Source organism: Etheostoma spectabile, unplaced genomic scaffold (genome assembly GCF_008692095.1).
Source record: "Etheostoma spectabile isolate EspeVRDwgs_2016 unplaced genomic scaffold, UIUC_Espe_1.0 scaffold00000808, whole genome shotgun sequence".
Lineage (NCBI taxonomy): Eukaryota > Metazoa > Chordata > Actinopteri > Perciformes > Percidae > Etheostoma > Etheostoma spectabile.
The window spans coordinates 70,616-84,762 of record NW_022602645.1 but is presented as its reverse complement, the minus strand read 5'-3'; the positions used below and the strand labels follow the sequence as shown (position 1 = coordinate 84,762).

Genomic DNA, 14,147 nt, shown 5'->3' with positions numbered 1-14,147 from the left:
ATGAATCCGTGTACTATTCGTTCATTCGTTTTTCAAAATAAAACCAAAACTCAAAAAACAAATAAATGGCTTGTTTCCTCAATATTCGTTTCCAAAACCAAAAGGAAATAACGGATAACAACTCGTTTTTCCAATTTACAATGTTGTGCTCAAATGGAAAAATGGAAAAACAGATAACGAGCGTTTCACTCCGTTTCATCCAATTTTTATTTTTTATTTGACGCAAGATGCATGACCCGGATGTGACCTTAACTAGGACCAGAATCTGCCAAAAAAAAAACAAGTCGAGACAAAAGATAGTGATCATATTATAATAGTGTATGTTTATTAACGGTCCGTGGTAGTGATGGCCGGACTCGATGAATATTCCGACTTGATTCGCAAGCTTTTTGAAGAGGGTCGAACGCATGCTGAGATTTCCACCGCGCTGCGTCAGAGAGATGTCCCGAGATGCTCGGAAATGTCTGTCAGAAGATTCTGTGTTCAACACCAGCTCAGACGAAAAAGACATGTGTCAGACGCAGAACTGGAAATGGCAATCATGTCATCGATAGATAAGGTAAGTGCTCACAAGACAAGAAAGTAGGCCAACCCACCATGGTTACGTTAACCAAGTATTATTATTATTATTATTATTAACATTAACCTATATAATAAAGAGTGTGTAAGCTAACGTTAACCTTACGCAGTGAGCACGGCACTCAGTGGCAATATTGCATAAGAGAAATAATCAGTGCAACAGGGTGATCACACTGATTTAAGTGTTTTTCCACCTTTAAAATGTTGGTTAACTTTGCAATACACCAATATGTAGCCTATTATAGTGGGTTTATCATAATGTTAATGGGATCAATGACTCTTTTCTCACTCACTCAGATGGAATTTGTTTTAGTGCCATTTAATATCTTACCAGAAATAAAATGTTGACCTACATTGGGACCTACAGTTTTCTAAGCTTCACAATGTTACAGGGTAATATCTTCAAAACATTAATGTGGGCTAAACTGAAACTATTGGTTAAGGTTTGATAGGTGAATAGACAATTCTGTTATACTTAAACTTTTGTAGTGAGTGTTTTGTGACATGTAGAATTAAAAATACTGTAAGCTGCCCTACACAATAGGGGTTTATGTTGATGTGCTGGCCTGAGATGGAGTCAAAACTCCCAACCTGAATTACTATCCCAGACCTTCTGCACACAACAGCTTGAGGGAGCAGTGTAATGTTTGCAACTTGGTACTTGCTTATAGTTTTTAATCCAAGACTAATTTGTTTACCATTTTAAAAAGTTTCATTTCAAATTTTCACCAATTTTTTAAAGACAGGTCCATGTTACGGCCGAAAATTCATGACAGGATACCTGTCATCAGTGGGGGTGAGGGCAGGAGAATCTCGAGTGGGAAAAATTCTCAGAGAGGTACACCAGCCGTATAATGAACTGCGTCGCCAAGTAAGTCACCTACATTAATAAATTCAAGGAAAAAAGTAAAGCTTATTGTTATTACACCTTGTATTAATTGAATTCTACTTGTTTTAGGGAGCACGTAATCTGAATCCAGTTCCTTATCACGCCGAGTATATGGGTCATAAACTCCACCTAGACCAGAATGAAAAGCTGGGAATGTTTGGAGTTACACATGTCTTGGCTATAGATGGATTCAGCAGCAAAATTGTTGCAGAATCCACAATGCCAGTGAAAAACAACCTTATTGTTTATGAGGAAGTTTACAGGCAAGTGAAGGTTAATAACAGTAGCAGTAAATAACAAGCACTGTGTGGGATTATTATACAGTATTAGTGTTTTTACATTACAAGCAGTATGTGCTAATGAATATTATCCACATATGTATCCACATAATCTACACATTTCTATTACAGGAAAGCAGTTGTCAACAATGGCATGTGGGACCAAATTAGAGTGGATCATGGCAGGGAGTTTTACTTGACCCTCTACATGCAAGAAAAGCTGTCTCAACACAGACATAACATCAACAGGCTGCCTTATGTACAGACAACTTCTTCAAGGGTGAATGTTGTCCTACTGATTACGCAGATAAGATAATGAGTCCCATTACAAGTAATATTTCCAGTGAAAATATTTGAAATCACAAATCAATAGATTTGTCTATCCTGCAACACCTTTCAAAAGACATGACAGGGAATCTCAGTTTCTCGACTAGTAAAACCTGTACCATATGGAACAAGTCTTTTGGATTTTTCTATAAGGGAAGGGTAAGCATTAAGCCTATTCCACACTGCAGGCTTCTACTCAACCTGCCTTGGATAACCATGACCTCGATGGCTGATTTGATTGCTTGCAATGTTAACTTATACAATCACTGCTGAAATTAGCTGTTTACCTATAGCATCATTTTTTTTAATTTTTCACCTCATTACTTGTCCTAAACGGTATTGTATGTCCCAACATCTTAGGATAAGGAATTTGTTTGTTGTTACATATCAACGGAAAGCTTAAATATTTTGACTTCAAACTGTCTGCAACATGAAGATCAAATGACACTTCTAAATTAATGCTGTCAACTACTGTGTATATGTATTTTACACACCATACCCTCTTTTTCTGATCTGAAGTGTTTCCAATCAGTCTTAAAAATGTTTTTATTGTGTTTAAACAGAACCTTCGTGTGGAAAGAATTTGGCCGGAGGTCAACAATCGGGTGAACTATCCACTAAAACAAGCCCTGGTTCACCTGCTTGATCAAGAGCTGCTTGACATCCAGGATAATGTTACCAAATTTTGTGTCTCCAACCTTGCATGTCAAGTGAGCCAGATTGGACTTGGCAGGGTTGTACAGTCATGGAATGCCCATAGGATACCAGGTAGGCTATGCTAGTGTGTGTATGTATGGAGCTTTACAACAATTGTCAATTTTGCCAAAACTAATACAAATAATTTTAGGCAGAGGGATACCAAACCAACTTTCAGCTGATTGTTGTCCAGCAAGAATTCACACAGAGCTGCTGCCCAATGCTGCTGAGGCAGCACACATGTATGAGCAAGAGTTGGGGTCCTCCCTGACTTGGGTATCTGCCTTTGGCTCTGACCCCTTTTCATCAGAGCAAGACCGATGTCGTGCTGAGCAGCTGTTTGGAGAGAGGTTTCCAGACATGTCTCTTCTTTTTGGAAAAGTAGTTAACAATGACCATAGTGTTTTTCAGGAAGCACTGATCTATCTGATTAATGTTACTGAAAGACATGCCAGATAAACACAGGTGGTGATATTGCCAACTATGCCAGTGATGGACTAAGTACACAAAAAGTACTGTATGGTTATATTTGTTCTATTCGTCACATTTCTAAAGCTGGAACCGCAAGATGTTTTTACATGAAAAATTCCTTCACGCCAATAATTTATCAATTGACTTATTTGTTAATCAACTTGTGTTTTTTCAGATGTACTTGTATAAACTGATTCTGTATAACATCAAATTGTACTAAATTTGTGATCTGTCAAACAAATGTAGTAGAAAATTTCCTCTGAGATGTAGTGGAGAATTAAAGTCATGAAAAGAAAATACTCAAATATTTCAAATTTCCACCATTGAACTATGCATATGTTTGTAGAGTAGTTGTGAGAAACTGCTCAAACTCAATTGTAGCTGAATAAATTCCAAGTGTGTTCAGATGTCTGCATATTCTTTAATGTGAAAAATACAAGTAGAAAATCTTGTATAACCAGTAGAAAATCTGGTAAACATTATCTAAGTGCCACAATTACATGTGGCAATTAAACTGTTAACATAAGACATTGTTACTTTATAAAAACAAGGCTCTGAAGAACTGTATGCACATTTGTTGCCACCATAGCAACATACTAAATGGAATAAAAACTAGAATAACTTCTCCAGTGGTGCCAGTGCCTCAGAGAGTCCAGCCACTTCATGAACGTTGTTCTCCAAATCCACAGCGCGACACTTGGGGCAGTAGCTGTGCTGCTGTTCCACTCCACAACACATGCCTACACCCGATTAGTGTTCTGCAGCATGTTGAGAACATTGGCTTGTCTAGAGGACCTGTAGGTTAAAAAAACAAATGCACTTCATTTATGTTCAGTAGGTAGGCCAAACCCAAACAACATTGACCAAATAAAGTAAATCCACACAGCATGTCAAATCTAGTAAAACTAACCTTTGCAGACAAGACAGGCAAAGATTGCTCTTAAAGAAGCTACTTCAGCCTCTGAAAGAGACAGGGTTGTTGTCACTGTGGAATGTGCAAATCCACTCAAATCCTTAATCATCTTCGTCACTTCCTTCAGTCCCTGGGCTGCTTCGACAACCTCTTCAATGTCTGCCATAACCTCTTGAAGGCCAGTATCTTCTCTTCGACTGAAACACATTAAAAGTGTACAATGTAACATTTAATTACACCTCAATATTTTTTTCCCCCCCCACACACAGCATCATGTCATCCAAAGGAAAAAAGAAAAAATAGAATAATTTTCAGTTACCTCAACCTCTTCCTTTATTGACTTGTAGCAGTTCCATCTGTGGTTCAGGCACTGCAAATATTTTCCTGGAATTTTGCTTCCAGTATGCTGACCCTGCAATGAAAAAAGAGGACATGTTATGTTTTAACTGAATATTTGCAGAATATTTAAAAACTTATACCCTATATGGAGGTGGGAATTTTAAAAATAGGACACTATAAACAGATTTGAAGCACACAAGAAAGCTATTACTGCAAAATGTACTTTAATATGAGAATATTTAGGTGTACTTCAGATGCTAAATGTGTGGACTATTAGTGCACTTAAGTTCCTAAATATTTACACAGCAATGATTTAAAACATACCTCTAGTACCATCAGAGTCAATTATTTCGTTTCCCTGACTATCTGTCAAAATAAATGACTCCTGTTGTCCAAGGGCCTCTTTCACCTTACTGGTTATTGTTGCCACACAAGCCTCAAACTCTGAGAAGCGGACTGTAACCATCTTGGTGGTGTCTAGCTTTCCATTCAGGACTTCAGCAATTAAGACATTCCTGAATATTGATGGGAACAAATAATAAAAAAAATTGCAGTTCCTGTGATTTGGATAGTCCACTTGGCAATATTTATATTAATTGTTGAACCCTAATATACAGTGATAACAATAAGCACGAAATGCTGAGCTGGTCATCAAGTTCCTGGATATAAAATCTTAATTTAGCTGATAAGTTGCAGGTGCAGCAGGAACAGATGGTAAATATGCAGGATAAAGCATACCAGTAAACAGAGTTGGACACACTTTCTCAAATTATGTAGCAAAAGAAAGTAGTAACAGTAGTGACAGATGTCTTAGCAAGATGTTTTTTTTTTTTTTTTTTAACTTGCCTCACAAAGGTTTTGGTGGTGCTCCTGGCATTGGACAGGAGGAGGCTGTGGCAGTGCTTGGTGGGCGGTGGAAAGAAAAGCGGGCAGCCTGGCCTGAGGGATGTGCCCCTGCAGATTTTTCCACAGTGGTGCCGTCGCCATGCACTTCATAATGACCTCTGGCGATGAGGTCAAAGCAGTTGAAGTCACCATCAGATCGGGGAAATATGGCCACGTTGGTGTCGTCTGTCAAATAAACGGTTCCTTTTGGACCTATGACAGGAGTTGACGATAGAACAGAAGCAATAAAGTGTGTATAGTCCAGCCAACCACACTGCTTTTTGTGCTTTTATTACAAAATAATATATGTATTCACATTGTAGTCACCAACATTTTTATTAGTAACTGTTTAATAACATTTTCTCAGTGATTGCTACGAAAACTAAAGTATAATATAACGTTACATCTAAAGCAGGGAACATCTTTTAGTTTTTTAATCCAAGACGAGTGTTGCATGACAATTAATGTTAAATTAAGTAAAATAAAAAACATCACACTAGAACCCGTTCGAACACACCAATACCTTTGAAAGTTCATATACGATAGCCGTTAGGTAGCTAGCTAGATGTGCGCGCCCACGAGTATTTAAACACCATAACGTTATATATCGCTTTATATAGAATACATACTGGAAAATAACCGATATCTTCTCTGTGGTCATGTCTTCAGGCTTCAGAGTAACCCTCTTACTTCCACAAAAAAAGCACAAAAATGTCCATTTCTGTTGCTAAGTTGCTACTGCTAACGCTAGCTACAACATGAGCTGCTCTTGGTCGTGTCGGTGTCGTTGTCCCACGAGTTAAGGTCACATCCGGGTCATGCATCTTGCGTCAAATAAAAAATAAAAATTGGATGAAACGGAGTGAAACGCTCGTTATCTGTTTTTCCATTTTTCCATTTGAGCACAACATTGTAAATTGGAAAAACGAGTTGTTATCCGTTATTTCCTTTGGTTTTGGAAACGAATATTGAGGAAACAAGCCATTTATTTGTTTTTTGAGTTTTGGTTTATTTTGAAAAACGAATGAACGAATGGTACACGGATTGTTTTGATCGTTTGTTTTTTCGTGATGAAACGGTAAAAAGAGAGCCGTTCTCCCGTTTTGGTTTCTGAATTCAAAAAACGAAAAACGAGTAAACCCATTTCTAATAACGGTCCGTTTTTTTTGTTGTTGAAATTCTTATTTTCATTTCTCTGTTTGAAGATCTACATTAAAAGAAAGACAGGTGGGCCGGAAGTAATAGTAAATATAGCCTATACAAATAAAAGCCAAGCTTTTAGAACAGGTAAATTGTGCTGCACTAACGTTATACCAGAGTAACGTTAGAAGAAAAAAATCAATCAATAAATAGGCTGATATGAACCTGGGCCGAAAGAAATATGTTAGCAACAGTAGTTTATTACAGTTATTTAATTTCGAGCCTATCCATGTAAACATCACCAGTCACGTTTAATAAGTGCATTGTTTGGTTCAATACAGTTGGTAATATAGGGTAACCTATAATATAGTGGTAATATAGGGTAACCTATAATATAGTTGGTAATATAGGGTAACCTATAATACAGTTGGTAATATAGGGTAACCTATAATATAGTTGGTAATATAGGGTAACCTATAATATAGTTGGTAATATAGGGTAACCTATAATACAGTTGGTAATATAGGGTAACCTATAATATAGTTGGTAATATAGGGTAACCTACAGTGGTGTGAAAAAGTGTTTGCCCCCTTCTCATTTCCTGTTCCTTTGCATGTTTGTCACACTTAAGTGTTACGGAACATCAAACCAATTTAAACAATAGTCAAGGACAACACAAGTAAACACAAATGCAATTTGTAAATGAAGGTGTTTATATTAAAGGTGAAAAAAAATCTAAACCATCATGGCCTGTGTGAAAAAGTGATTGCCCCCTAAACCTAATAACTGGTTGGGCCCCCTTAGCAGCAACAACTGCAACCAAGCGTTTGCGATAACGTGCAATGAGGCTTTTACAGCGTCCTGGAGGAATTTTGGCCCACTCATCTTTGCAGAATTGTCCTAATTCAGTTACATTAGAGGGTTTTCGAGCATGAACGGCCTTTTTAAGGTCATACCACAACATCTCAATAGGATTCAGGTCAGGACTTTGGCTAGGCCACCCAAAGTCTTCATTTTGTTTTTCTTCAGCCATTCGGTGGTGGACATGCTGGTGTGTTTAGGATCATTGTCCTGCTGCAGAACCGAAGTCGTTTCAGCTTGAGTACACGAACAGATGGTCGGACATTCTCCTTCAGGATCTCTTGGTAGGACAGCAGAATTCATAGTTCCTTTTATCACGGCAAGTCTTCCAGGTCCTGAAGCAGCAAAAACAGCCCCAGACCATCACACTATCACCACCATATTTTACTGTGGTATAATGTTCTTTTTATGAAATGCAGTGTTCCTTCTACCCCAGATATACTTGGACACACACCCTTCCAAAGAGTTCCACTCTTGTCTCATCGGTCCACAGAATGTTGTCCCGAAAGTCTTGGGGATCATCAAGATGTGTTGTGGAGAAATTGAGACGAGTTTTGATGTTCTTTTGCTCAGCAGTGGTTTTCTCCTTGGAACTCTGCCATGCAGGCCATTTTTGCCCAGTCTTCTCCTGATGGTGGAGGCATGAACGCTGACCTTAACTGAGGCAAGTGAGGCCTGCAGTTCTTTGGACGTTGTTGTGGGGTCTTTTGTGACCTCTGGATGAGTCGTCGCTGCGCTCTTGGGGTAATTTTGGGCGGGCCGGCCACTCCTGGGAAGGTTCACCACTGTTCCATGTCTTCGCCATTTGTAGATAATGGCTCTCACTGTGGTTTGCTGGATTCCCAAAGCTTGGAAATGGCTTTATAACCCTTTCCAGACTGATAGATCTCAATTACTTTCTTTCTCATTGTTTCTGAATTTCTTTGGGTCTCGGCATGATGTGTAGCTTTTAAGGATCTTCTGGTGGACCTTACTGTGTCAAGCAGCTCCTATTTAAGTGATGCCTTGATTGTGAACAGGTGTGGCAATAATCAGGCCTGGGTGTGGCTAGAGAAATTGAACTCAGGTGTGGACAACCACAGTTATAGTATGTTTTAACAAGGGGGGCAATCACTTTTCACACAGTGCCATGATGGTTTGGATTTTTTTCACCTTTAATAATAAACACCTTCATTTACAAATTGCATTTTGTGTTACTTGTGTTGTCCTTGACTATTGTTAAATTGGTTTGATGTTCCGAAACACTTAAGTGTGACAAACATGCAAAGGAACAGGAAATGAGGAAGGGGGCAAACACTTTTTCACACCACTGTATAACACAGTTGGTAATATAGGGTAACCTATAATTTAGTTGGTAATATAGGGTAACCTATAATTTAGTTGGTAATATAGGGTAACCTATAATATAGTTGGTAATATAGGGTAACCTATTATATAGTTGGTAATATAGGGTAGCCTATAATATAGTTGGTAATATAGGGTAACCTGAGAACCTGTGTGTGCAGAGTTGGTACTGTTAGCGCTATATTAAATAATTAATTAATGTGGTTTCCATGTAATGGACCAAACTTTTCCCCTTTCTACAGCAGATGGCAGTATTTAAATCACTGATTGTATTGTGCCTTTGGTAAACTATTTTAAATCAAGATTACTGATACAGATGTATTTATTGTTGTTCATTTCATTTGGTTTTTCATTTTATTGCAACCTAGTTATCACCATCATCATCATCATTCCCCCCAGCCCAGAGTTAAAACCTGCATGCCCTTCAGTTTTAACCTGACAATTATTATGTTCATGTTGCTGATTACAAAAAAATGATTAATTATTAAATTGTTAAATTTTTTTATGTTCACTTGCAGAAAATTTAAGTTTAGTTGAAAGCACACTTGTTCTTAGTCTGGTGTTTTATGCAAATAATAAATGAATTAATTTATTTTATTAAAATGTTTTGATTATGTTCACTTGCTTGTGTTCTATTACACACACTAGAGCCACACACCCCACTGGACTGTAGGCCTGTATGTGAGACATGTTTTTAAATGTGTGAGTGTTACAGTCAACTCCTAAAACATCTCACGCAGTATAATAGCACACATGGAAATCAGACAACCATTATGGGGAGAAAGAGCTCATTTTGGTGAGTAGGCTAATGCCTTAAGCAGCAGGGCTAAGAAACGGGATTTGTGAAAGTACAGTAATAATGAAATTAATAGAAAGTGCTTAGATTTCCAAAATCACAGAACATAAAACTTAATTTCTATATTATCTCTAAATGACCGTAGCTCGCACACAGCAGCATGGTGCGACACCTACTGGTCTGTTTTTGTAATAGTTTTGAACTGCCCTTGTTGGTCCACATATGGTGGAAACCACATTAAATATTAATTTAATTATACAATATAGCGCTAACAGTAACAACTCTGCACACACAAGTTCTTGTATTACCCTATATTACCAACTGTATTGAACCACCCAATCCGCTCATTAAATGTGACGTGCACGTGGATAGGCTAAATAACTGTAACCCCACTAACACAGAACGTTTAGGGAACGTTAGGGAACGTTAGTTTTTGGTTCTCTAAAGGTTCGTTCGAACCAAACCAAAAGCTAACGTTTAGGGAACGCTCCCTCCTGGTTATAACGTTCTCTAAACGTTAAGAGAACCAACCTACTGTAACGTTCCCCTGTGGTTGCGCCATACCTTCAAACAACGTTCCCGTTTGGTTGTTTTTGGTTGTTCTGAGTTAGAAGCATGGTTTGCTGTCACTTGATTATTCACTCAAAAATGATTCGACTTATAAAATTTAAGAAAGATAAACAGCATAGCATTTATTTTAAGGCTGATATCAATTTAGCTTAAAAACAGTACTTTTGCTTGACTTCGTTTTTTAACTGTCTTAGTGAAACAACTTAAAAGAGGAATCTATCAATGGGACGATTTTCACAACTAAGATAATTCACTTCTTTATTCAGTTTGAAAACCTAACCGTTACAGCCCCCACCAGTAGGGGGCCGCTGCTCTGAGCAGACCGATTCTCCCGTTAGAAGAAGAAAAAGCGACGGGACCAGGACCACGCGGCTCAGCTCACGGAGAGGTAAGCGAAATACTTTGCAGTTAAATTATGTTGTGGGTGTAATGGGAGGGTTTGTGGTTTAACATTAAACTCTTTCCCTCGTATGGCTTGTTATATTCCGGTTCTAGTCAGGTTGACCAAAAATAAAAGTTTGGCTGAAGTCAACAAACTAACTTAAGTTAGTTTTTCAACGTCGTCCGCCATTGTGCTATGCTAGTCATGCAGTGAGCTGCTCCAAGTCTTTTCTGTTTAGTAAACTATTGTGCACAAACCATGTTCTCAATGCTGAGTTTATGTGTTGAGCCCTGGTGAGACTTGGAGTAAAGTTTCATGTTGTGTCGAGCCTTCTTAGTGTTTAAAAATGTTGATTTTGATGCTATCATAGAAGGCCACTAGCACTCCCATTCAAAAGGGCGAGGCCAGAGTTGTGCTTTAGATGGATTGCATAAATCTTGCACTGTTTGCTGCTGTGCACGACGTTTCTGCTTTGTTGCATGTATGTTTAGTGTAATCATGTTAAAATGCTTTCGTTTGTTACAAATAAGATATCCGTTTTCGGTCTTTTTTTAATTAGTGTAGTACAGTACATAAATAAAGCAAGATAATCAAAATCCTTAGTCCAGGTAGATCGGCAGCCATCTTGCAACGCACTTTAGCCAGTTATCGGCAAGCTGAGTGAAGGATACAGCAAGGGACGTAATGTGTTGCTACACAGCTGCAGTACTGGCTTTACAAACTAACACTATGCATTTCTGTGGATGCTGTGTCTCCCATTACAAAGTATCTGGGCTACAATGCAGAAATCTTGTCACGTACAATGTTTACACTGACTGTATACATTTAAATATTTTTGCAATCAGTACAAATTGTATGATCTGTTATTTCAGATGAATCCGGATGGAGACATTTGAGGAGAAGATGGATTAGCTGCTCATGCTCTAAAGGAGCTCCATGGCACCTCCCTCTGCTCCAATCACAGCGTGCCATTGCCCAACAGCAGCTGGGCCAAATATCCAGTTTAAAAAATATGGCTGTGTACAGGTAACCTATTGCTGCTATACTATATGTAAATAAATAATTTTCTCTGTATGGAACTGCTTTTCTTTCTCTTTTTTTGCACTACTGGATCACAAATGTTCTCTTAACATAGATTCCTACGCCAAAGCTGTGGACCGGTGTCGGCGGCTGAGGGACACTTCCAGCATCCAGACAGAAGATGAAGCAAGTGTCCAAAAAAGGCAGCGCCGACGCCCAAGGAGGTTCATGACAGATTCTTCAAGCAATGGTAAGAACTTTATTATAGACTACATTTTTTCACATATTTCAAATCACAGATTTTGCAATGGGTACACACTATATGGTCTCTGTATTACAGATGAATCTGTTGCACGACCAGATAAACTGTCCAGGATGGAGCGTGCGTCTGGAAGCCCTGTCTGTAAGTTAAAATGTATGTATGCATGCATATAAGAAACCAGTCATATTTCTTCACATGGAACCACTGACAGTCAACATGGTGCATATCATGTGATTGTTGTGATGTTGTTCTTCCTGTCTTTTTTCAGCTCCGCAGATAATACTTCCTCCACCACCTGCATGTAAGTTTTTTTAATATATATTTGTCTAATATAAAAGAATAGGTTCATAGATTCATGTGCAGGCAACCTATCAACTTCATCTTATATAAAAATCATATCTAATTTATTTTTATATGTATCAACGCCATGCAGGAAACCAGCTGGTTGCCCAGAGCAGGATGAGTCTTTAGTGACCCTACCACGGACTACCACTTCATCTTGGGACCCAGTTGAAGGTACAGTTGCTTGATTTTTGCATTGTAATGAAGTACAATTAAATGGCAAGGATCACTAGAGTAACATAACGTTTTTGTTGTTTAAACAGAAGAACTCACACAGAGGGAGGTGGCTCAGACATGGAGATCAAAATGAGAGGTAAGACTCAAGTTGCTCACATGTTTGTATGTGTGTATGGAGAGGAGGAACAATATGGAAATTAAGTGGCCATAGTTCTGCCCTAAGACAAACACTATATAATTGCATAAAATCTAATATCTTAACTGAACTCCCTGTAACCAAAAACGAACGTTCCCGGAACGTTAAGAAAACCTTCCAATTAACCAGCAGACAACCAAACTACAACCAAAACAAACCTTCAGGGAACGTTCCCACAACCAAAAACGAACGTTCCCAGAACGTTCTGGGAACCAAAAATTGTTAGCTGGGAATAAACTACTGTTGCTAACGTATTTCTTTCTGTCCAGGTTCTTATCAGCCTATTTATTGATGAATTTTTTTCTTCTAACGTTACTCTGGTATAACGTTAGTGCAGCACAATTTACCCGTTCTAAAAGCTTGGCTTTTATTTTTATAGGCTATATTTACTATTACTTCCGGCCCACATGTCTTTCTTTTAATGTAGATCTTCAAACAGAGAAATGAAAGTAAGAATTTCAAAAAACCAAAAATGGACCGTTATTTGAAATTGGTTTACTCGTTTTTTGAATTCAGAAACCAAAACGGGAGAATGGCTCTCTTTTTACCGTTTCTTTGTTTTTGGTTTGAAACGACAAACGAAAAACGGTGGTTTTCTCGTTATTTCGCTTTGTGGTTCAAACGAAAAAACAAACGATCAAAACGTACACCGACCGTGTAGAGTGTAGATCTGTCGGTGTCTGGGTAGATTTTTTTTAAATGTTGCATTTGTTCCTGACGCACACTCCGCACTCTTGTTTGATAAAAACACAGAGTGACGATCCTCTCCGACCAACCTGCAGGTTTTCACGTCACCTTCTGGTATCGCCTCAGCTCGCTTGGAACCTCGACTGAGGTAGTACTAAAATAAGTACCTGGTAGCAGGTCCCAGGGACTTTTTTTGTAATGGAAAACCATAAAAGGCCAGACGAGGCAAGGCGAGTCAAGTAGATACAACGCAGTGTAAAACCGCCATAAGCGTAGCGGCCATGGCGCCATTTTAATGCTACGAAGCCATCACATACAGTTAGCATCCCATTGACTTCCATTCATTTTGGCGCCACTTTGACAGTGAATGACTTTATATCTGAAGCATTTCAAGACTATTTGTCCATTGTTTATTTCTAAAGAAACAACAATGTATAAAAGGCTCCATTACCTTCATAGCAGACGTTTTTATAAAAGATTCTCTTGACACAGCTACCAGAAGACTTAGCCTACAACTTTCAGACACGTCGCCCACATCTAAACTACGTCAAACTCAGTTGGAGGCTGAGCAGTAATGCCTAGCCATCACCGGAAAAGAGCTTCTAATAGACTTCACTGGTCTCTGTCCAGAACAACGGGATCTGTTGGGCCATTTCTTTAACTGTCTATGGTGGAAACCCCTGTGAAAAGAAGCCCAGCAAATAAGGAAGGTGTCAAGCTCAGAGCTAGACGGGCGCCAGTATTTCAAATTAACGTACACTTTATTTGCACAAAGCATTGTTGTATTACTCTACGTGTCAGCAAGACAAAACAAGTCTGTCTGTAGAGAGCTAATGGTGACTGTATAGGTGGATCATACAAGATCTTTCCACTGTGATCTACAGGAAATGTTTGCAGTGCTTCCAGCTACTCCCCTTGATCCCTGTGTACCACGCTGATGGAAAGAAAATGCACGTGCATGTGGCTCTTATCTAACACTTCATACATGACATC

General features: G+C 38.6%; 1 protein-coding gene across 1 annotated transcript; it reads left to right on the top strand.

Moving 5' to 3' along the window:
• The first annotated feature begins 3 nt into the window (after nt 1-3).
• On the top strand, nt 4-3,615 carry LOC116674597 (uncharacterized). Its single transcript, XM_032506983.1, has 6 exons — nt 4-559; nt 1,322-1,450; nt 1,538-1,731; nt 1,879-2,026; nt 2,637-2,841; nt 2,921-3,615. Exons 1-6 carry the CDS (start codon nt 347-349, stop codon nt 3,226-3,228), a joined length of 1,197 nt encoding a protein of 398 aa, XP_032362874.1. The 5' UTR covers nt 4-346; the 3' UTR covers nt 3,229-3,615.
• Nucleotides 3,616-14,147: the final 10,532 nt, after the last annotated feature.

What these genes read in the sequence shown, in the direction of transcription:
- LOC116674597 (XM_032506983.1), top strand. Translation starts at nt 347, where the DNA reads ATGGCCGGACTCGATGAATATTCCGACTTGATTCGCAAGCTTTTTGAA. An exon ending in TCATGTCATCGATAGATAAG is followed by an intron (nt 560 to 1,321) that starts GTAAGTGCTCAC and finishes AATTTTTTAAAG; the next exon opens with ACAGGTCCATGTTACGGCCG. An exon ending in GTTTATGAGGAAGTTTACAG is followed by an intron (nt 1,732 to 1,878) that starts GCAAGTGAAGGT and finishes TTTCTATTACAG; the next exon opens with GAAAGCAGTTGTCAACAATG.